Genomic DNA, 23341 nt, shown 5'->3' with positions numbered 1-23341 from the left:
TAATCCAACTCCCTTTTACCCCAACCAATTTTAAATGATTACTGTAATAGCTAACATAATGTTATCATTAAAACCGTACTTTTTCGTACGGTTTATAACTGGATTAACTGGTGCATTGCATAGTACAAAAAACTAAACTAAAAATTGTATCTGTGATATTTTTACTCTGCACGCGTTTCCATCTGATAAAGCGATCAAAGCATCTTATAAGGTGTCTGTGAAACTAACATCTCACAGTTTTATGAGAGTTCTAATAGCACCCTTAAATGTGCTATAGTCCTAGGTGGTTTTTTGTTCATAGCTCTGCTGACTTACGCAAAAAAAAAATGAAAGTAAGATGCTAACTTCGCATTATGGCACTCTAATATCTCAGCCGTTATCTTATCCACGCTTATTTTAGCGCTAGTTTTACAAATTTTATAACTTGTAATAATTATTTTGATTAATTTATAATTATCCGAAATTATCCGAAATATTCGAATATTCGGATAATACAAATTTTATTATTCGAATTATCTCGAATTAATTAATTCGAAGGACATTTATCTATGTTTATGGTAAATTGTTTGATGTGTATGATCCAATTTATATTTGGGGGTAAAATGACCAAGGTACATAATATTGTGTCTCGAATTTCGATCGACCTAGGTATTTATTTGTAAGCAGAGCATCTCCCCACACGCACCGGCGCCATATTGGAAAAGATTTACGTGTCTTAGACAAGCGTTCAGGTTTTGTTTATGGCTGAATTTATGGGCGGGTCCAATTAGCGATGACAGCGACGCGGGTTCCGGCCCGGACGGGGCAGAGGAATATCGACTTTATTCTTTAAAAAAAATTAGGTGAATACAGAAAACTATTTAGGATTGGGATAGTTGGGGGCTGCAATAGCGTCCTGGCTGCTCCTCTGTCGGACGCCGCCATGGCGCTATTGCAGCTTGTACGAAAGGCTTTAGTATGTAGAATAAGTTAGTTGTAAGAATATATTAATTTGTGGTTTTTTATGGAGCGACATAAAACACCTCGGTGACAAGCTCTAAAAATAAAGAGAAAAAAAAAAAAAGATTGGGATAGCTTCGAAAACAGGATCGTTTCGAATAAAAAATCTTTATATACCTATAGACTCTTACTTTTTAGTACTTACGAGTATCACCGTAGGCGGTCTTAAATGTGTATCGTAACCCAGTAACAAAATGTGTATCGTCATTTAATTTATAATTTTCCTATGGGTATAAGTATTAAAAGTATATAACACTACACTAACGAAGCTGTATTTAGTTTTACCGCTCATATGTAGTGGTCAAAATCATGAGTCCAAACATCGGTTGTGCTGTATTTGTATACAACAGAAAAAAAACTGAAAATATGCAAAAGGATGACTTAATATTCGACCAGGAACCTTTTCATACACAGAAAAGAAACTAATAACTTCTTCTCATGCAAAGTCGCGAGCAGAAACTAGTAAAATATAAATCTAATAACAAAAATCGAACATCGTTTAACAAAACCTATTTCTATACTTTTTATCGCAATCATGCAAGCTTAATTAAACTAACAAGATACAGATAACAATACAAATTAACACTACGCAATGCAATTAAGCTAATACATATTTATCAAAGCGCCGCTAAGCCTATAAAAATGATAATTATCAATTAGCTAACAGCGAGCGACATTTGTGCATGTTTATTTTTGTGATAAGTATCCGAACGCATCTGTCAGTTTTGGCGGGAGCGGTGACGTTTGGGTCTTTTTTGGGGGCGATGTTGATTGAATGGTGAAATTTATACGGTGTTTATACTGTTTTGCTGATGTGATTTGGTTAATGTACCTATAGTTTATGGAACAAGTTTAAATCGAACATCTTAATAGGAACGGATTCTTGAGCTTTAATAAAATACATATGATTAACTAAAATTAAATGTAAAGTAGAAAACTCATTTATTGTAAAATAAGTGTTATAAAATTATTACAAAACTAAAATTAACTACAACTAAAAATTAAAAATATCTAGATATCAAAATTTTGCGCCCTTGGTAATGTATTTAAGAAAAATTACGTTAATCATTATTATTATACCTAGCTTATTTTTGTGCTGAACCTGGTCTATGTTAGTGACAATATTATATAAAGTTGTTCAAACAGATCTTGGCAGTAGAAAAAGGCGGCAAATTTGAAAAATGTAGGTGCGAAGGGATATTGTCGCATAGAAAATTTGAATTTCGCGCCTTTTTCTACTGACAAGATTTGCTTGACCATCTATAAGTAAAAGGCTTGCTACACGGTCGCCGACAAACCCCCAGACCGCGTGGCCTTGGCCGGTCCCGGACCGTGTAGACAGTTGTTACCAACAAAATTTGACCAAAACTGACCAAGGACAGACCAAGGTCAGACGGTTAGAAGGCTTGTCGGCGACCGTGTAGCAAGCCTTTAACTTATTTAAACCCATTAATCTTTAGAATATCTAGAAAAAGCATGAAGATACTTATGAAAAAAAATAGTAAGGCTTCGTTTTTTTTTTAAACTTACTTAAACGCATTGAAACTACTAAGAACGCAACCCCTCAAATGCAAAACTACACACCTGGAGTTACATTCCACATATAAAAATCCAACCTGATTTTGTATTTATTTGACCTTACTACTTTACTATTGGAGAAGCTAAAACATTAGTACCTAGATCCGAGACCTAGATAATGTTTTGTCCTTTAATTTCCTAATCTAGTCTTCAGTTATTAACTTGCATATTATTTTTAGACATAATAAGATACTGCGAACGTCAAATCAATAATAATCAGGTGAAATTTTTCGAAATTCGAAGGCATCTCCTGAGAAATTTAAAAACAAATTAAAGGCACAGGCGATCGTGCTCAAGTGCCAGAATCAAAAATCAATAACGCATGATTGTAATGTTGACGGAACGTGACATTTCTCGGCGTGGCCGTAATGGCCGCTTTAAATTCGTTTAGTTTTATTTTGTGTTTGTAATGCGCTTTAATCGTTGGCTGGGCTGTTTGATTTATAACTGGTTATTACTGACTTGCTTAAAAATTAAAATATTATGATGATTGGCTTGGCTCGTTTAATTTCAACAAGGCATACGAGTATGTCTACTCATCCAGAATAAAATTGGAAAACGCAAAATGACCACAGTTATGTATAATATAAAAATATTTTTATAATACGTACTTATGTTTTAAAATATTATTTAAGTAAAAATATGATTATGAAAGCGTACCTATAGCAAATATATGTAAATTTAATTAATAAAAAAGATTAACATATTTATACACCGTGTTTTTTTTGATTTCCGTTAATTTAAAGGGTGCATTCCTGAGCTTAAATCAAGTAACTTTCTCAAAGATACCGATATTCTAATTAACTCCATTTCGGAGATAATTAATAATTTATTTTTTCATATAAGGCCTCTACAAGCGTGTACACTTGACTTAGGGCCGGTTTACATATTGATTAGTGTTTAGAATGAATTCATACATTTGCTACTAAACTTAAGTACAATCTCGGTCGATCGATGTACGAAATGACATTGATATGTCACAGATTTCAATTGTTTGGTTGAGTTCAATGTAATGCCCGTGTTACAATAACGCTATATGCTACATTTAATTACTTTTTAAACTTAATTTTGTATTAAAAAAAATAACAAAAAAAACTTTTTTTTTTTAATTAACTATGTCATTTAGTACTCTTAAACGTACTTAACCATACCCCGAAGTTAACGGAATTCAATAAAAACACGGTAGAGTTAGACCAAGATAAGTCTGCAACGATTTTGATAGCACAAACAGTGTAAGTTTTTATAGATGGTCAAGCAAATCTTGTCAGTAGAAAAAGGCGCGAAATTCAAATTTCTTAGAGACGATATCGTCTCTAAGAAATTTGAATTTCGCGCATATATATTTTAGGGATATCCCTTCGTACCTACATTTTTCAAATTTGTAGCCTTTTTCTCTGATCTGCTTGACCAACTATATTTATAAGTACGTCATTATTTCATAGAAAATGGATATTTAAAATAACACTTGCACTGCGTGTGCTATCAAAATAGTTGCAGACTCTCGGTTCAACATTATTAATTATTGAATTTAGAATTTCACCAACAACTTTGTTTCAGGCGCGCCCCACGCTCTGCTCGGCAAGACTCGGCGCCCGCGCACCGCCTTCACCTCCCAACAGCTGCTGGAATTAGAGAAACAGTTCCGCATGAACAAGTACCTGTCGCGGCCGAAACGGTTCGAGGTCGCCACCAGCCTCATGCTGACTGAGACACAGGTATATCTGCCCCTCGCTCTATCACCAGGAGAAACAGTTCCGCATGAACAAGTACCTGTCGCGGCCTAAACGGTTCGAGGTCGCCACCAGCCTCATGCTGACTGAGACACAGGTATATCTGCCCCTCGCTCTATCACCAGGAGAAACAGTTCCGCGTGAACAAGTACCTGTCGCGGCCTAAACGGTTCGAGGTCGCCACCAGCCTCATGCTGACTGAGACACAGGTATATCTGCCCCTCGCTCTATCACCAGGAGAAACAGTTCCGCGTGAACAAGTACCTGTCGCGGCCTAAACGGTTTGAGGTCGCCACCAGCCTCATGCTGACTGAGACACAGGTATAGCTGCCTCTCACTCTATCACCAGGAGAAACAGTTCCGCATGAACAAGTACCTGTCGCGGCCTAAACGGTTCGAGGTCGCCACCAGCCTCATGCTGACTGAGACACAGGTATAGCTGCCTCTCACTCTATCACCAGGAGAAACAGTTCCGCATGAACAAGTACCTGTCGCGGCCTAAACGGTTTGAGGTCGCCACCAGCCTCATGCTGACTGAGACACAGGTATATCTGCCCCTCGCTCTATCACCAGGAGAAACAGTTCCGCATGAACAAGTACCTGTCGCGGCCTAAACGGTTTGAGGTCGCAACTAGCTTCATGCTGACTGAGACACAGGTATATCAGCCCCTCGCTCTATCACCAGGAGAAACAGTTCCGCATGAACAAGTACCTGTCGCGGCCTAAACGGTTCGAGGTCGCCACCAGCCTCATGCTGACTGAGACACAGGTATATCGGCCTCTCTATCACTCAGGCGCACCACACACGCTCCTCGGTACGTCGCCGCGGCGAAATGAGCCCAATTTTGTGTCTACGGCGTTTAAACGGTTAAGAAAATGAGATTTAATTCATTGTATTAGAGAATGTTTTTTTTAATTATGTATTTATTAATATAAATTACTAAAAGACATAAACAGCCGTGGCAGAATGCCGGGATAACGCGAGGAAGAAGAAGAAGAAGAAGACTAAAAGACATAAACAGGAATATAAAACTAAAACAAACTACAATTAAAATAACTAAAATTAAAAATACCTGTCAAAATTTGGTGCCTTCGGGGGGGGGGGGGGGGGGCAACACGCAGGCAGAATGTTAGTTTCAACCCTAAGATTTGTTGAGGACACTTTGACTCTAAGTTTTATGGCATAACTAGCGTTACCAAATGCAAAGTTACGACTATAAAAACCCCTTAGTTTCACCCTCTCCATTTACAAATGGGGGGTGGCAGCCTGGCAGGTAGTAAACACGCTTGACGTCGGTTTCAGTGATAATCTCAGAGGGTCTCTACTATTTACTATCATAATAAATGTCGCCTTTGTCTTTTGCTTTGACTCAAAGGTGTAGCGTTTTGTACCCGGGGCGGGTTCGCACGGGTTACACAAAACCTTACCAAATTACACACCTAAACCTTCCTTAAGAAAAAAAGCATAAAGTTCCGTTCAGCAGTTTATCGCGAACATATTATACCGGGTGTGGCCTGTTATGAGCAAAAAATTTAACTGTAGGCTGTACTTCTCATATTGATCAACATTTGTTCAGCGACTTTTAAAAATAACTTGTGGTTTGATTTTTAATACAATTTAAAGTTTATACTAAGACGAATTTTGTTTTGTTTAAGGCGTGACAAGCAACGTCAAACACAATGATATGGCGTGGCGATGGCGTCCATTGAAGATAATATTTATTTTGTATGAAAAATAGGGAATCTAAATACTTCATCATTTTTTAAAGTTGTTGAACAAAAGTGTCACCGTTTGAGGAGTACAATCTATGTTTTAATTATTTGCTCATGTTACAGGCCACAACCTTTATATTACCTATAAAATTTGTTTGGCTTAAAAGGCTAAGGCCAAAAAATCTATAGTGTTACAAGCCATTTCCGCCAGTAAAAAAAGCGGCAAATTTAAAAAATATAGGCGGGAAGGGTCTTCCCATAGAAAATTTTAATTTCGGGTCTTTTGCTACAGACATACTTGTTTGACCGGCTATATATGTAGATTAATAAATGTAACACTTCTGTTTTCACGGATGTTTTATACGAAATTATCTCAAAGCCGATTTGGTGTATTTTCTACATTAAATTAAATACGGTTATAACTTATAACAATAAATTACCTAAAAAGTATAATTAGGTATAATATATAAACTGCAGTAGTTTTATGTTGAGTGTTTAATAGTTTTGTGGTCCTAATCCCATGTGGATTGCGGCTTATCCTAATTTCACAGTACGTAAAACTAGAATATTATGTGGTTGCGTATTTTATTGCTCTCGTTTAAATTACTTTTATGTACTAGTTTTAGACGTTAAAGTATTATGATTTAATTTATGATGCTATTAAGCAAAGTTAATTAAAGGAGTTACAGCAAACTGTATTAATATTACCTATCTACCCAAGTAATACTACAGTAAAGATCTCTATGTTTGCGTTAATATTTACTATTACTGTATGGTGTGTTAATTATTACCTAAATAAAACCTATAATTAATATAATACTTATTTATTTGTCAACAGGTAAAAATCTGGTTCCAAAACCGGCGTATGAAGTGGAAACGCTCCAAAAAGGCGCAGCAGGACACGAAAAAAGACCACGCGAGCGACGACAAAAAAGCACCCAATAAAGAACCTACCACAGAGCAGGAAAAACCTCAGTTGGCAGACATGACAGCTGTCAAACCGCCCGCCATGTTGGATAGGGACAGAATTATCGCGCTGGAGAGAGAAAGAGCAATAGCGGCGGCGAACTTTAATTCGAATTTAGACAACAGACGGGGATTGGTGCTGATGAATCAAGATGGCGGGCGGTCCGCTGATATGTTTAGGCCGTATGTGGTATGAAATTAAGGGATTTTTTGTTTGTTTTTCCGTTTTTTATTGTCGGTGTTGTTTATTTTTAATTTTTGACGTAAAGAGAATATTTTTTTGTTGGATCTTCACGGATCTTGGTATGTGGGTATTTGAATGAGTTATTTTAAAAACAATACACCATAAAGAAACTAATTTGGCATTTAGGGGTCATCCATTAATTACATCACACGTTTAGGGGGAGGGAGGGGGTCAAGAAAATGTGACATATTGTGACTGGGGGGGGGGGGACACAAACTTTGTGACGTCACTTTAACTTCATCAGTAACCGAAAATTTATTTGAATTATTTTATTCGCTGTACATTTAAATAACAAGTTTTTAAAACGATAATCGTTTTTTAAGCTATTTTGGGTTATAAAATTACTAATATTTATATCGTCAAAAATATTTTGATAAAATATTAATAATACTCAGGTACTTAATTCGATTTGACGATTTCGTAGAAAAAATGTGACGTCACACTAGGGGAAAGGGGTTTGCCAAATGTGACCAAGTGTGACAAGGCGGGGGGGAGGGGTCAAAAAACCTAGAAATTCGTGTGACGTAATTAATGGATGACCCCTTACTTAACTATAACAGTATTTGTAATATTATATACATCTGAACAATAACAATTGCTCTAAATTAGCACTGTTATTTGCCAAAAATTTACATCAATGTCCCTATTTAATTGTCATCTAGTGTAATATAAATGGTTGAACAATTGACGCAATATTAGGGTGACCATGTGTTAATAAAATTAAAGGATTGTCCTGAAATTTGACCTAATGTAATATAACTTAATGTTGAAGTCCAGTGAATGTAAAATAAATCTTATGATTGTAAATAAGTATGAAATGTAATATTGAGTCAATCTAAATATAAGTCAGTTACATTCACATAAGGGGTTGAAAAAACGTTGGGAAGGAACTGATTTTCAAGCCAAATATTGCTTAAGACTAACAGTATAAATAAAGCGAAACCAATGGCTTATAATTTTAATGAAAAATAAATAATATGTATTTGCGTTACGTATATGTATTTTGACAGTATTCTGCAAGATTTCAGTATTTTAATAACAAAACTTCAGCAACAAGAGTTCTTAGTATTGTACAGTGTCAAAAATATATTTTAATAGCTTTCTACGGTATCATGATTTTTCTTCCTGAACTAAAAATATGCAAATCAAACATGATTATAAATCTGTTTATTATTTATACAGTTTTTATTTAGAGGAGACTGTTAATGCATTTATTTTGTATAATGTTATTTATTTAATTGTTTTCTAAGTCCTAGTCAATGAAAAGTATTTAGTTAAGAAGACGTCTTTGATCAGTATTATTTTGTAGAATAGCTAAGTGTAAATGTTAACAATTAATGTAAAATAAGGTAATGTACGGCAAGGTATTTTTGTATTTATTTATCACCTTATAACTTACAAAAAAAATACTTATTTTGTTTGGTAATTCGTAGATTCATGATACATATGAGATAGTGTCACACTAGGTACAATGAAATTATAGAGAATTGGCCTCACATCAACAAAACCACTTTTGTATACCTTTAAATGTGCCTTTCTATCAGAAAAAGGTCCAATAAGCTCCATCTGCATATGAAGCATAAAGACCCTTCTCTAATGGATAGCCACAAATTATTTTTTAAGTCATTTGAGTATTTCAATCGGTTCTTTAATTACACTTACAATTATTTATAATATGTATAAGTTGTAAATATAAAGTATTAATTATATTAAATTTAACTGATTTACTTGTATAAAATAAATACAAAATAAGTAAAGTTCCAAGTAAATTGTGGTATTTAAGATTATTATGTATACTATTAATAATAACGTGATGTGAAGTGATGTAATGAAACATTCCTACCAACTATTATAATAATTACGGTAACATTGTAAAGAAAATTATAATTAACTGAAATATAGTTAATATGTTGAAATCTACTGGGTTTTTTCATTGAAAGAAAGATAATCCAACTCCTTTTATGTACACTATAGTGGCTGTACAGGGTGGGCCACTTAGATCGGCCAGTATGGGAAAATCTGAAATTATAAGACATACGACGATCTCTTCTTAGGAACCATGTCATCGATTTTAGTAACAAGAAAAACTGCATTCATACTGTATATTACCGGGTGTGGCCTGTAATATGAGCAAAAAATCAAACTGTAGGCTGTACTTCTCATACTAACCAACATTTGTTCAGCGACTTTTAAAAATAACTTGTGGTTTGATTTTTACTACACTTTAAAGTTTATTCTAAGCCGCAATGTATTGCGAATTTTGTTATGTTTAAGGCGTGACAAGCAACGTCAATCACAATGATATGGCGTGGCGATGGAGTCCATTGAAGATAATATTAATTTTGTATGAAAAATAGGCTCGTGTTACAGGCCACACCCGGTATATAAATGCCTTTCAAATCTAACACGCCCTTGATAATTGTTTGTCCTTAGCCGTCATTTAGACATTTGTACTTATTAGAAAGTAACAAATTTTAACAACGGCTTGTGAATTGTAAGTTTTATTATTAAGAGGTGTATACAATATACCTAAGTATGAATACTTTTAACTTATAACTTCCATAGTTACCTTGTCTATCTGACCGTTTGTTCGTGTCTAAGCTCAGTAATGCTTTAAAGCTATAATTTGGCATTGCTATAAAGTGACAAAACGAAATCTTTGAAATATTGTAGGAACTTTCAGAACACGTCCTGTTTAATTTGATATTGCTAAGTCTACATTAACAACCAAATTAAGCTTTATTACTTCGGGAATAGATTTTATTTTACACAATCACGATAGTTGACACGCTCACAATATGCATATATAGAAGAAGCCCTCAACTCTTTTTTAAGGTATACTAAATACATCATAGATAATTTAAAATCATTTAATTAATAATACAAACTTAAAGGCAATCGGCCGCCCGTACTCCTAGCGAGGACCGATTGACCCTCACCAACAAGCATTACGTAAAAAAAAATGCATATATACAACAATTAATAAAAATATGCCAGATTCTTTCTATTTGCTTGGCCAGAGGGACTGCCGCGAAAACCGAAATTCGCAAATTGCGGGGATTTTTCTCTGTCACTCTTATTACGCCGTCTTTGGAGTAAAAGAGAAAGATCCCCGCAATTTGCGAACTTCGATTTTTGCGGTTATAGCCCAGTTTCTTTCTACTTGTGTTTAAGCGAAGAATCCATTTCTGAGGGCCTACCGCGAACCACGTTCGACGTGTTACCCCTCTGTCGCACTTGTAAATTCGTACGTAAGTGTGACGGGGAGGCAACACGTCGAACGTGGTTCGCGGTAGACCCTCTGACCATAAAATAAGACTAATAAAAAGGTACGTTAGGTAAGTAATCAGCAATCGCACAGAACGCCGACCTAGTAGTTTGTTTGTTCGAGCACACATACTTAGTGGTTGACTAAGTGACCACTGAGCAAACGCGGGTTCGATTGGCTTGAGAAACTTTATACTTAAGGGGCCCACATGTTACCAGTTCGCCGGACGATATCAGCCTGTCAGTTAAACGCAAAAGGTGACAGTTCCGAACAACTGACAGGCTGATATCGTCCGGTGAACTGGTAATCTGTGGGCCCCTTAACGGATGAGCAAAATTATCTTAAATTGGAATAACAATGACTTAGAGTTTATGACAATGGAGATATTCACATTCAACTTGTCTTGAGTTGTTAATATGGTTATAATTTCTTCCTGATATAATTTAAAAACAACATCAAAGAAAATTACAGTTTACTAATGTTTCTATCGGAGAACTGCCTTTCTCCGCAAATATTACAGCAAAAGGCAAAGCTTTCTTCTTGGAACCTGTGGACTAAAAGTAAGTACTAAAATGAAGACGATGCTTAAACATGGATACTATTAGGTAAATAAAATATGTTATTTTGCATGCTTAGATTTTACTGAGATACAAAATGCATAATTTCTTGTCTAAGTAAGAAAACAATTACTTAAGTTTCTTCTTATGTGCACATTGATTGAGTCAACGATCATCATCATCATCATTGGCCAGTAACGTCTATGGCAGACGAAGGCGATTCATTTTAACGTCCACGTGAACAAAATTTAAATTAAGATGAAGATTCTTTAAGATGGCTGTACAAGCCAATACGGGACTAGCTACTTATATTATTTTTTTCTAAACACCTTTACTGATAGTACAGTTTTATACCATGTCTGCAATTCCAGAGAGGTGTTACATACTCATACAGCTATTGATCTCTGGAACTACATATATAATATTGTTGTAACTGATACTATGTTTCGGTCTATTACTAAAAAGAAAGGAAAAAAGAAATGTTCTTAGCAAGAAGCATAGATTAGTATATGTTATTACTGTAAGTTTCTTATGGGGATTGAAAGTGGGGGAAGTTCTAATTATCGTAATAATAAACGCAGACGAAATCGTAGACAGAGGCTAGTCTGTAATACTATCCATTCTGTCTGTCTGTCTGTTACCTCTTCACGCTTAAGCCGCTGAACCGATTTAGTTGAAATTTGGTATAGAGATAGTTTGTGTCCCGGGGAAGGACATAAGGGTAGTTTTTATGTCGGAAATCATCCCTGAAGAGAGTACAGAGGGGGTTGGAGTTTAAGAGTTAATGAATTGTCTAATAATTTAAGTAAGCATGCGCGAATTGAATGATCGCTATTAGCATAATGCAGGCGCTATACCTACTATAGCTGCTGTCACTAGTTCCACGCAAACGAAGTCACGGACAAAAGCTAGTAGTGATATAACCTAAAGCTCCCGGCCTATTATTGTTGTTAGTGTGATCAGCGCCGTACAAACAGAGAGTACCGCTATTGATCTCTGTAACTATTGTTGGAAGCGTCAAAGTTGTCGGTAACGGATCGCTTACACCGTAAATTAAACTGTAGGGTGGCCATGATCACAGTTTATATAATACTAGCACAAACTCGTAACTTCGAAAAGCGCGCCGTTTTAAAATGTACTCGACGCGAGGAAAGGAAGTAAATTCTATTTTGAACTCTTTTATCGACAGATTTAATGAAAAAGTATGGCAATGTCATCACGAATGTCAAATTTATAAAATATTTATAATGACACTCCTCACTTTGTTCTATTCATATCGGTGCAAATTTGGCTATTACGGACTCTAGGCACATTTACCTCAACCTACTTCGCATATTTCTGTAGAGAATAAACATTTAGTATTAGTACTAAGTAAATTTTAAACATCAAGCTTATTAGTAACGATTTTATAATAGAAATATATTATTAACCTACTCAAAATGAAAAACTATTTATGATTTTAGGACATGTCTCCATTTTCTCACAACGCGTGGTCACCCTACTTCTCAAGTGGCGGAGCTTGCTATAAATTGCCTCAAAAACCTCGTTCAGTATTCCTCTCTCGTGCAGAAAGAGATAGATATAACACGTACCGTCCCGCTCTAACACTGCCCGTATGTATAGTGCAGACGTCTCCTACCGGTTTGTGAAGAATTTACAGTACCTATGTTTTTTTGGTATTTTTTTTTTCATTAATAAATCGGACGTGAGACAGAAAACGAAATGAAATTATTGGATGCAGTCATTTTTTTTTTTATTATGAATGGGCTTACTCATATATTAGATGAATTAAAACGGGTCACTCGCGTATCTGCATACTTTGACTTTATATACGTAACATAGTGCGGCATTAAATAATAGAAGTTAAATAGAAATTTGACAATTTGATCGAAATAAACGACATTTTATAGTTTTAAATATACTAATAGAAATTAAAAATAGAACTAAAAAAATCCATACTAAATTATTGCTATGTTTAAGCATTTTACGTCAAAAATGTGACAGTTACGTAAGAAGTAGCGCCCTCAATAATTTTCTACGCCTAATTTTCATATTCATATTCATATATGTATTTATTGCGATCATGTTCATTACAGAGGATGGTATAAAACATTATGAAAAGTAAGTACATAATACCCCGTTAGGGCATTGCAATAATCTTAATACTACTTAATGGTAACTATTTACAAATGATACATTATTAAACTTAAGAATTGCAAAACAAATTATGGTAATAAACAAAAATTTTAATTAAATATCATTCATATTGCATATTCTTGTATATCGCGCTGCAATACTGCTGCATTCATGCCATGAACAATATTCTGAATATTCTGAATTTAATCTAAAACCTTAGTTTATAATTACACACCATGGGGTAGAGATGACCATCAGGAATTGAGAGCGTTTTCCAGTGTGTGTTTGATGCAATATCGGATGTCGGATATGACTACAGAAAAAAATGCATTTTTATATTTTGTTATTCATATAATTATTGTTTTTAGGTATTTGAAAAGAAAGCGTTAATGTGAAAACGTTATAAATCTGTGTATAATTAAAGTATAAGTTGTATGACAATTTAATAATTCGGTTAATTTCAAAGCGCGGCGCGCCCTAAAAAATTGTTTGATTGCAAACCTGAAATCTATAGAGCCTGAATCAATTCAGATCTAACCTAAATAAACAATCCTATTGTATCTGAAAAAACAATATCTCCGGAATAAAATGACAGATCGTCAAAAAGCGCTATTTCAAGTGAATCTGCAAATAAAATCTACACCTCAAACAGAGGATTCTCATAACTTATTCGCTTAAAATAGCCAGTATATTGCGATCTATGGTCATAAACAATTACTATAGGTTTCAAGGTCGTTTATACACTGGTTATTCCAACTTCCAACTGAAAAATACGAGACTGGAATACTGAATCGAGTATCAATATTTGATATTTGATCTCATAACGATCGCGCTTTTGCCTTTGACGTTTCGATGACAGCAAAGTATACGATTTAAAAAATTTGGTTGTCTATGGCCGTTAATAGTATTGGCTGTATTGTGTTTGTGTGAGTTTTCATGCTTGCTAAAATCGAACAAACAGAGTGATTGATGAGATCTCAGAGATCTGAGCAGGACCAACCCTACCAACTCTATAAATGTTACCTATTGGATCGTTCACCATCGTATTTAATGAAAACAGCCACAATTTTCCGGTTTTTTACTATTATCAAATATGTAAAAGTTAATTATAATTATTACAAGCATGGTCACCCTTTAACATTTAACTAATAAAGATAAAACCTCTTTAACTGTTAATATAGCACTTGATTATGAAGAAAATAAATTTTCAACCTTGAGATGATTTTTCAAAAGTACTTGCCACGGATAAAGCAAAGAATATTGTTATTTGACGGAAGTTTTCTAATTGTAGAATGACCATGCATGTCATAATAATTCAAAACTATTAAAATTAATCTTAATCTCAGTAATACGGATACGAATCAGTTACTTATAATAGTTATAATTTACTGAATGCCTGGGGTTGAACCAGTTCACAACTCTTGTAATTTTTAGGGTTCCGTACCTCAAAAGGAAAAAACGAAACCCTTATAGGATCACTCGTGCGTCTGTCTGTCTGTCTGTCTGTCCGTCTGTCACAGCCGATTTTCTCCGGAACTACTGGACCAATCAAGTTGAAATTTGGTACTCATATGTAAGTTTTTGACCCAAATACGGACACGTAACGTAAACAAATGAATTTTAAACATGGGGGCCACTTTTGGGGAGTAAATAAAAAAATGAAAAAATTAAATTTTTCAAACTATATCATGTTACATATCAAATGAAAGAGCTTATTGTAAGGATTTCAAATATATTTTTTTTTATAATTTTAGAATAAACAGTTTAGAAGTTAATCAAGAAAATAGGCAAAAAATGACCATCCCCCTCCCTTATCTCCGAAACTACTAGGTCTAAAATTTTGAAAAAAAAAACTATTAGAAATGTACAGTCAAGCGTGAGTCGGACTTAATTACAGTTTTTGATCCGACCCCTACGCATTTTTTAAAGAGATTTCACTCACGTTTTACATAAAAAATACATTGTTAACAGTGCCGGATTACTTAGAGTAGTAGTTTTCTTAGAGTAATTGGTGATAATTTTCTGATAAGATAATCATTTTAAATATTTAACGGTCTTACCTACTTACGAGTAACTGTAAGGTCAAATTAAAAATAATGTTTAAAACAAAAAGTTAAATTGAGAGCTAGCTTAAAGTTTTTTGTACTCGTCGACTTTAATGGTTGAATTAATGAAGACTTTGTAACCAATAAGCAAAACAAGCACGTGCTTTTGGCACCACGTTCAAGGGGGGGGGGGGGGGCACCAAAATGCCAGGTTGAAAAAGGTGAACAAATTTTAAAATTAGGGACAGACACATCGTTTTTACCACACGATTTTTTTTAGCTGTCCAAAAGCTAATTTGCAAAAATAATGGCGCGTAATTCTTTGGGAAACAATCGGTAGCAGTAGAAGAGTCGTGATGCATAGATTCGATTTCAACCCACTCTTTTGCGGTTCGGCGTTAGGTCTTTGCGAGGCCTTTCAGCAAAGTTGATCTTCTGCCTTAATTACACTTGGGCGTGGATCCAAATCCAAGCTTTCCTCTTTCGCAGCTGGGCCTACTGCCTTTCTCACACTTCGCCAATTCAATTCCAAGCTCTGCTTTCTTGCATAATTTATGCATGAAAACATGCTCGCTGAGACCCTTAAATATCGAGCCCTACTTATGCTAGGCTGATAGAAAACTGTCCCATCCCTTCTCTGTATGAAATACTGGATTCGCGCCTGGTTGGGACTATAAATAAAATTGCGTTTTTATATCGAAAAATTTTGGCGCTCGCTTCGCTCGCGTTTTCAATAACTTTATAAGGTATGATAAAGGCGACATTCGGGTGGCGACTGCAGCAACATTACTCTGTTGCAACGTTACTGCTGCAGTACTGTCAACTTCCGTGATAAAATGATGTGACTGATTTCCATGCTAAAAGTAAAAATGTACAACTGTCTATCATATTTATTGCGTTTTTATATCGAAAAATTTCCGCGCTCGCTTCGCTCGCGTTTCTATTACTTTCTAAGCTATGATAAAGGTGACATTCGGTGGGCGACTGCAACAGCATTAGGTACTCTGTTGCAACATTACTGCTGCGGCACTGTCAATTTTCGTGATAAAATGATGCAGCTGTAATGCGGCAATGAACTTCTCTTAATTTACCAAAAAAAATCAATGTAATCTTGATGACCCTAGGGAGAGGGGGCACCTAGAAATGCTTAGGGCATCAAAATATCTTAATCCGGCACTGATTGTTAAAAATTGTGTAATATACGGAACCCTTGGAACGCGAGTCCGACTCGCACTTGGCCGGTTTTTTTGTAATAGGACGTCATACTCATACCGCTGCAAAATCCGTTAAGAAAACATTGAAAACGATTAACCTAACTAAACTCCAAAACCACAGACAAAATTTCCAACGCAATTCCCAAACAAAATGGCCACTAACAACGTACCAACATAACCGCAAAAAGCGCGCCAATTTTAAAAACAACACGTCCGGCGGAGGCGGGAAGACGGGAGTCGCTGATTGGTGCAAATTGAATTTGGAATCAAGAGGGTATTGTCGTGTTGGCGATCGCTCGCTGATTGCTCGTTTGCGGTGCGACGATGTAGCGTGGATAAGGCTTTTAGGTTTATTTAGTATTTTAAAATAAAATTGGTATATAAGATGAAGCCTGAAAGTTGCACCCATAACAGAAACAGTAAGGGCAAATCGCCTAGCGTGGTACGGGCATGCGATGCGGAGAGATGAAAGTCATGTGACGAGAAAGGTACTACGAATGAATGTGGACGGAAGTACGAGGAAAGGAAAACCGAGGAAAAGGTGGATGGACGGTGTGAGAGATGATATGAAACGAACGCAAGTGAATGATGAAATGACGGGCGAAAGAGAGGTGTGGAAGAGAAAGACATGCTGCGCCGACCCCAAGTGAATGGGACAAGGGCAAGAGAATACTGATATTTATTATTTTAAAATAAAATATAGAAGATAGAAGACTCATAATGTACAGTCGCCATCAGTTATATCGGAGCAGCCAAGGTTCTCACAAATATCTGACCATGCACTCTAGCGCCTTGGTAATAGAGGCGTGTTTAGACATTTGTGAGCACCTTGCCGCTCCGATATATCTGATGGCGACTGTACCATTACGCTCCGCGATTGTTGCGCCATTTAGGGTCCTAGCTAAATTGGTTGTTACTTACGCTATAGAATTTCCAATTTAGCAAGAACCCTAGATGGCATAACAATCACGTGTGGTGAGTGTACATTGCGGCATTTGGTCGATCGAATTAATTTGTGGATCCTATTTAGCCAGCATTATCTAAAGTTGTATACCAATCATGCCATCCTTGCACCGTCTAATATAGATGCCATGTATCGATCTAAACCGTGTCATGTTATTATTTAAATACATTTACACGGCATCACAGCATATGCCAATACACCGAATAATTAGACTAATTACGTATACAAATACAATAAATATATATAAAAAGTAAAATACAGATATTCATTAAAAGTCAAATGCAAGTGCTATGATCTTACAAAACCTCGGACACTTCCGGCAAACATTCGCCCATATCCACGTCATGTTATTATGGTGCGACTCTATCTGTATGTCTGTTTGTTTATGTGTGTTAAACTCGCGAACCGAATCCGGCTCTTTCACTAATTTTGTCTCATTAAGGACATTAAGACAACAGTTTACGCATAAAGAGCAAAGTCAGATCAACTTTAATAGTTCAATTGCTTATTAATTATTTTAAATGTAACAATTGTCACCGTTCAGGGGCGGTCCATGTTATCTGTCCATAAAAGTTCTCCTGTCCACACGGTGGCTGGCCGGGGGCGTCCTCTCGACGCTCGCTCTCTCTACATATTAGGTACTACACTCACGGCCGTAGCATTTAATTCACTACCGGTAAGAACAAGAACTGTACGTTAGTGATGTCCACACTAAGCTGTCCACAAAAGTTCTGTCCACACGATGACGAGCGCAGCCGGGGGCGTCCTCCCGACGCCCGCTCTACACTCACGGGTTTAGCTATAAGTCATCAGATGAATATTAGTGGAAATTTTGTACTCATATGCGACTTTGTACACACATATATTATATACTCTGGCATCATAGCCCCTTTGTCTGTATAATAAATGTAGGTAAATTAAAAAAAAAACGTAGGAGCGCTCCGCAGCTTCATCTCCAGTTGAAGAATCTTCCAATTTCCATTATGGGATTGCATACAAAGTTACTAACTTTGTAACTTTCATTGATTTCATGTGCATAAACATTACACGCTGAAAATACTTATAAGCAGAATTAGACCAAGATAAGTCTGCATAGATTTTGATAGTACACGCAGTTCAATTGTTATTTAAACGTCATAATTTCATAGAAGTTTGAGTAGCACTGCGTGTGCTATCAAAATCGTTGCAGACTTTTCTTGGTCTAACTCTAGGTAGGTAAGTATAAATATTATATAAAAAAATATTATTTTTTATAAAAGGGAATGTAGACCCAGCTTATCTAAATTGTTCGAGCTAAGCATTCTTACACAAATACTGTTCAGAAATATGGGAAATTCAGAACGGGACGCAAATCTGATATAAATTTAACTTCGTGAATATATGGTATTGGTCTTATAACTTACTGGCTTCTGCCCGCGACTTCGGTTGCGTGGAATTTGTACTGTAGGTATGGTATATTGGAAATTCCACTCCCTTTTTCATCCCTTAAGGGATGGTTTCCGATGTTCTTCTATAGAACTCAAACTATCTCCATACGAAATTTTATGTATCGTAACAGACTTACTTTCATATGTAGGAGCCAGCCATAGACGTCATATTTTCATAGACTTGATATTTTTGATTACATTCCCACATATGGTAATTGCAAATATCATGCAAAGTTAACTTGGACCGAGCCTCTTACTGAGCTCATTTTAAAAGAAGTTAGAATTGTAAAAACGAAAATAAACCAAATAAGTTCATCCAAAATTCAACATCAGAATAGAAAGCACCAAATTTTCAAACAAACTGGCTTTTAAGACAAAACCCAAACTAATCCCAAAAGCGCCAACATACAACGAAAAATCGCAACAAAATCGCCTCTAAACCGTCATGAATATAACATGACCGAGAGATGGCGCTGAAACTAATTTATTACCACTTAACTTTTATCGCCACTTTGCCTCTGGCTTTTAGTAGAATTACACATTTACCTTAAATGATTGTATGTGTATGTAGAGATTACATTTATTGGAGTAATTTGTTAAATGTATTGCGTTGGCTGAATGCGTTGGACGTAAATAAATTGTTGTCTATGGCCGACTGATTTTGATTGTTATTGGTGGAAATGTCGGGGGTTGGTAGATTATGGCTAATTGAGGAAAATTAAAAATAATGTTCCGATCCCTGGAGTTATTTGGGGCTACTACTCATATATAAATAGTATTATGTACAGTATTGTATACCTACTTTCGCTACAATATATAATCCTGACATTTATATTTAATATACTTACAGGGTGCTTCCTCTAACAGGAGCAATAAATTAAACTAAAGGCTGAACTCCTCAAACTGACCAACATTTGTTAAGCAACTTTTAAAAATTATGAATCCTTTAGACTTCCTCTTTTTCATACAAAATAAATAGTGCCTTCAATGTAATAGCTGACATCAATGTGTTTGACGTTACTTGTCACGCTTTTAACAAAAATTTGCAACACATTGCGTCTAAGAATAAACTTTAAAATGTAATAAAAATTAAAACACAAGTTATTTTCAAAAGTTGCTGAACAAATGTCGGTCAGTATGAGGGCCTACAGTTTAATTTTTTGCTCGTATTACAGGCGACACCCGGTATATTAGACTTGAATGACGCTTGTTTTGATGAGTTCTTATCCTTTCCAGTACTGACGCACTACATGCCAACTATGAGTCAAGTAAAATACTTATTTTACTAGAAGTTGAACCTTGTCAAACATGTTACTCAGACCATCGTTGCATTCGGAAACGACTGAAATACACCAAAGTATAATTTTGATTTGTGCGACAAAATATCGTAAACGTAGTTAGTACGAGTATATAAACCAATTTTCCGATAGATGGCACTGATTGTTACATTTGATCACGTTAACAGTGTTTTCTCTCTATTTGCATAAATCTTCCGAAAAATTTGGTTTCTACGCAACTGGTAAATGTTTAAAACGTAATAAAATACTTGCTCCAAATATATACCTATAGGAATAAATCTAAATGTAATCTTTAATTTGTCAGGAAAGTGACAAAAGTTCAGTGTGTGACAGTGATTTTCGGATTTCACAAGTGTCTAAAAATGACTTCGGAAGACAAACTTGCCACCAGTGACTTACTTTTTATCGTCGGCTGGTGGTTTGTTGTACTCTTGTGCACAGTCGGCGTGGCGTTTGGCGTGGTGAGCTGGATTGTATTGCCGAAATGGCAACTGATACGCCATTACGTGATCGTCAACTTACTTTTAAGCATTCTCCTATTCACTGGCATGTTGGTCATGGCTTTACACCTGTCAGTTTCGGGAAGCGAGATCCCTACGTATAGTTTATACAGTTTCATAGGGAATATCCTTTATTTCGCCATCTCTCAATGGTTTGTCGTGGCAACTATTGTATTTTACATCGATTTTGTAAACGTTTTTCCGAAATTAAAAGAGATTAATGATCCTTTTCTTGTGGTCAATATTTTTGGATGGCTTCTCCCTGTTGTTTTTGTAACTTTTAACAAAGTTTTGGCAGATGTTCATAAGTATTTTAGTTTGACGATATTTTGTTGTAATTTGTTAGTAAATTGTACAGTGTACGTATTTGTGTTATTAACATTGTATAGAAGCTCAAAAGCTTTTTCTATAAAAGTATTAATATCTACTTTTGTATTTATACTAACTAGTGCGCATCTGTCTGTTAAATCTGTTGATTTATTATTATCAATATTGATAAGTTCATCTAATTCTAATTCTTTAAACTCAGAAAACCTGCTTCCGTGGAAGTGTTGGGTTTATTCCGTAAATTTTTACTGTAATATTTTTATTACATTAATAATTAACGTATATTTTCTTACAATGAAAACTCACAGAGAGTTGTGGGCTGAATATAGATATAGACAGAACGAAATAATCGCTTTGAATAATATTTACGTGTGAAATAATTCGCAGTGTACTTATTTAAAATTAAGTGCGTATAATCTACATAATTGTTTGTTAAGGTGGCCACTGACGAGCCTTCCAACAGTCCAAATAGCGTGGCTGCAATCCAAAATCGGTCCGTGAATGTCATAAACGTACAATGTTTAATATTAGGATGCTGTCCATTTGGATGAATCCATTGTAACGGCATCAATTTGGAAGGCTCGTCAGTGACCTGCTTTAGTTACAGTCGCATTTTACGCAACTTAATTTTTGACATTAATTGCTAATTATATATAAGGACGTATAATTTATTACCTATTAAGAAAGTATATCTAATATCTTTTTTCTTTCACCTGTTATATCAATTAGGTATGTCGTTGTTTTTGTCCCCAAAATATGTAAGATTGTAACTTTTTGTACAAGATGAAAGTAAGTTTTTTTGTATTTTTATGTTTTTTTTATGGAGAATATATTTATATGTCGATATTAAATTAAAATATTGTATGATTTAACAATAGTTTATGAACAGGATAATTGTAAGAATTAACTCCGTTTCTTAGAAATCATTGTACCACCATGTTCCATATTAATAAATTCCCGTGTGATCTAAGAAATATATTACTATTTATTAATTGTGCATAAATGACTAGAAGAAACATAGATTTTCCTTCCGTAAACGTAGAGAACGTAAACCTAAGTAAGAAGGAAGAATAGATTATTAATTATACATAGTAAAATACATCATATGTTGTTTGTGTTCGTTTTCCTTTTCCATCGCCTTCCCTAAATTCCTTGTCCCTGAATGATACTGCCTGACAGACGGACGGACTGAAGGACGGACGGACAGCGAAGGGTCCCGTTTTACCCTTTGGGTACGGAACCCTAAAAAAGAGGTAACAAGGCACGAGTCATTTGGATCACTAGGAACAGCGGTGAAGACGGGTCAAGACTAACATACGTACGTGGATAAGGAGGAGGGTTTTTCAGTTACGCGATTCACTTTTTGTTTTTTGTTTTTTTTTGCAAAATGGCGGAGCTATGGTTTAAAGTCTACAGCTCAAAGAGCCACTAGTTTATAGATGGTCAAGCAAATCTTGTCATTAGAAAAAGGCGCGAAATTCAAATTTTCTATGAGACGATATCCCTTCGCACCTACATTTTTCAAATTTGCCGCCTTTTTCTACTGACAAGATCTGCTTGACCAACTATAGATTTTAGATATATTTTATTCCGGTCAAGTACCATTGAATTGTAAAATAAAACGTTCCGTTAACTACAGCTCGCGGGGAACGGCTTTTTTATGTAAACGAACCGTATATGTGCGCATTACATACTAACAGATTTCTTTAGGGGCGGGCTCAGTGATTTGATATCACGTGGAGTAGCTAATACCGCCTATGAATTTTATTATAATTTTAATTTAATGTTTATTAAAAAGTAAACTCCGAAAGAAAAACAAATGGGCAAATATCTTTTAAACCATGGGTCCAAAAAAAAAATGAAAAAAATCGTAAAATAAAAGCTTAGCAAATACTTTTAATGGAAATCGGACTTATTGCAAAAAGTCTTTGGTACAAATTTGTTGTTTTTATTTTTCTTCCATACATACTTTCTCCTCCCAATTTCCCCCCCATTGGGGGGGTCTGCATGGTACGATCTCCTGGCTACCGGGCTAGATCAGCTTTGTTTGACCTAAGGAACAATCGTGCCAAGCGGCATCGCCTGAGACTAAAGTGCATGCACTTCCATACATTTATGTTCCTTACTAAACCTACTACTACTATGGAACCCTACGCTGAGCATGGCCGTGACAACCTGCACGTCCAGAACGAGTTGAAAAAACAACGGAGTTCTAAAAACTTATGTGGTAAGTATGAAATAACAAAAATATGACTAAACAGCTCTATATGATATCCCTAGAAATTTAATCTGTATAATGTTTTCCGATTTGCAACTTGACTTGTGGCGGATAGCTCTTCGGCTTACAAACGTAACAATACCATAGATACACGCCA

General features: G+C 35.5%; 2 protein-coding genes across 2 annotated transcripts in view; one reads left to right on the top strand and one right to left on the bottom strand.

The window, feature by feature from the left end:
- The window catches only part of LOC134676791 (homeobox protein Hox-D4), a 54387-nt gene extending 47154 nt beyond the window's left edge, over positions 1-7233 (top strand). The window contains exons 5-6 of the mRNA XM_063535173.1: positions 4135-4292; positions 6859-7233. Of these exons, the coding sequence (XP_063391243.1) occupies positions 4135-4292; positions 6859-7182 (482 nt within the window). The 3' untranslated portion in view covers positions 7183-7233. The remainder of the gene's footprint in view (positions 1-4134; positions 4293-6858) is intronic.
- The window catches only part of LOC134677080 (protein seele), a 222735-nt gene that overhangs the window by 167287 nt on the left and 32107 nt on the right, over positions 1-23341 (bottom strand). The gene's annotated exons all lie outside the window — the stretch shown is intronic.

The sequence above is a fragment of the Cydia fagiglandana genome, chromosome 25 (assembly GCF_963556715.1).
Source record: "Cydia fagiglandana chromosome 25, ilCydFagi1.1, whole genome shotgun sequence".
Taxonomy (NCBI): Eukaryota; Metazoa; Arthropoda; class Insecta; order Lepidoptera; family Tortricidae; genus Cydia; species Cydia fagiglandana.
Note: the sequence above shows the minus strand (reverse complement) of the source record. Positions and strands in the feature narration are given on the sequence as shown.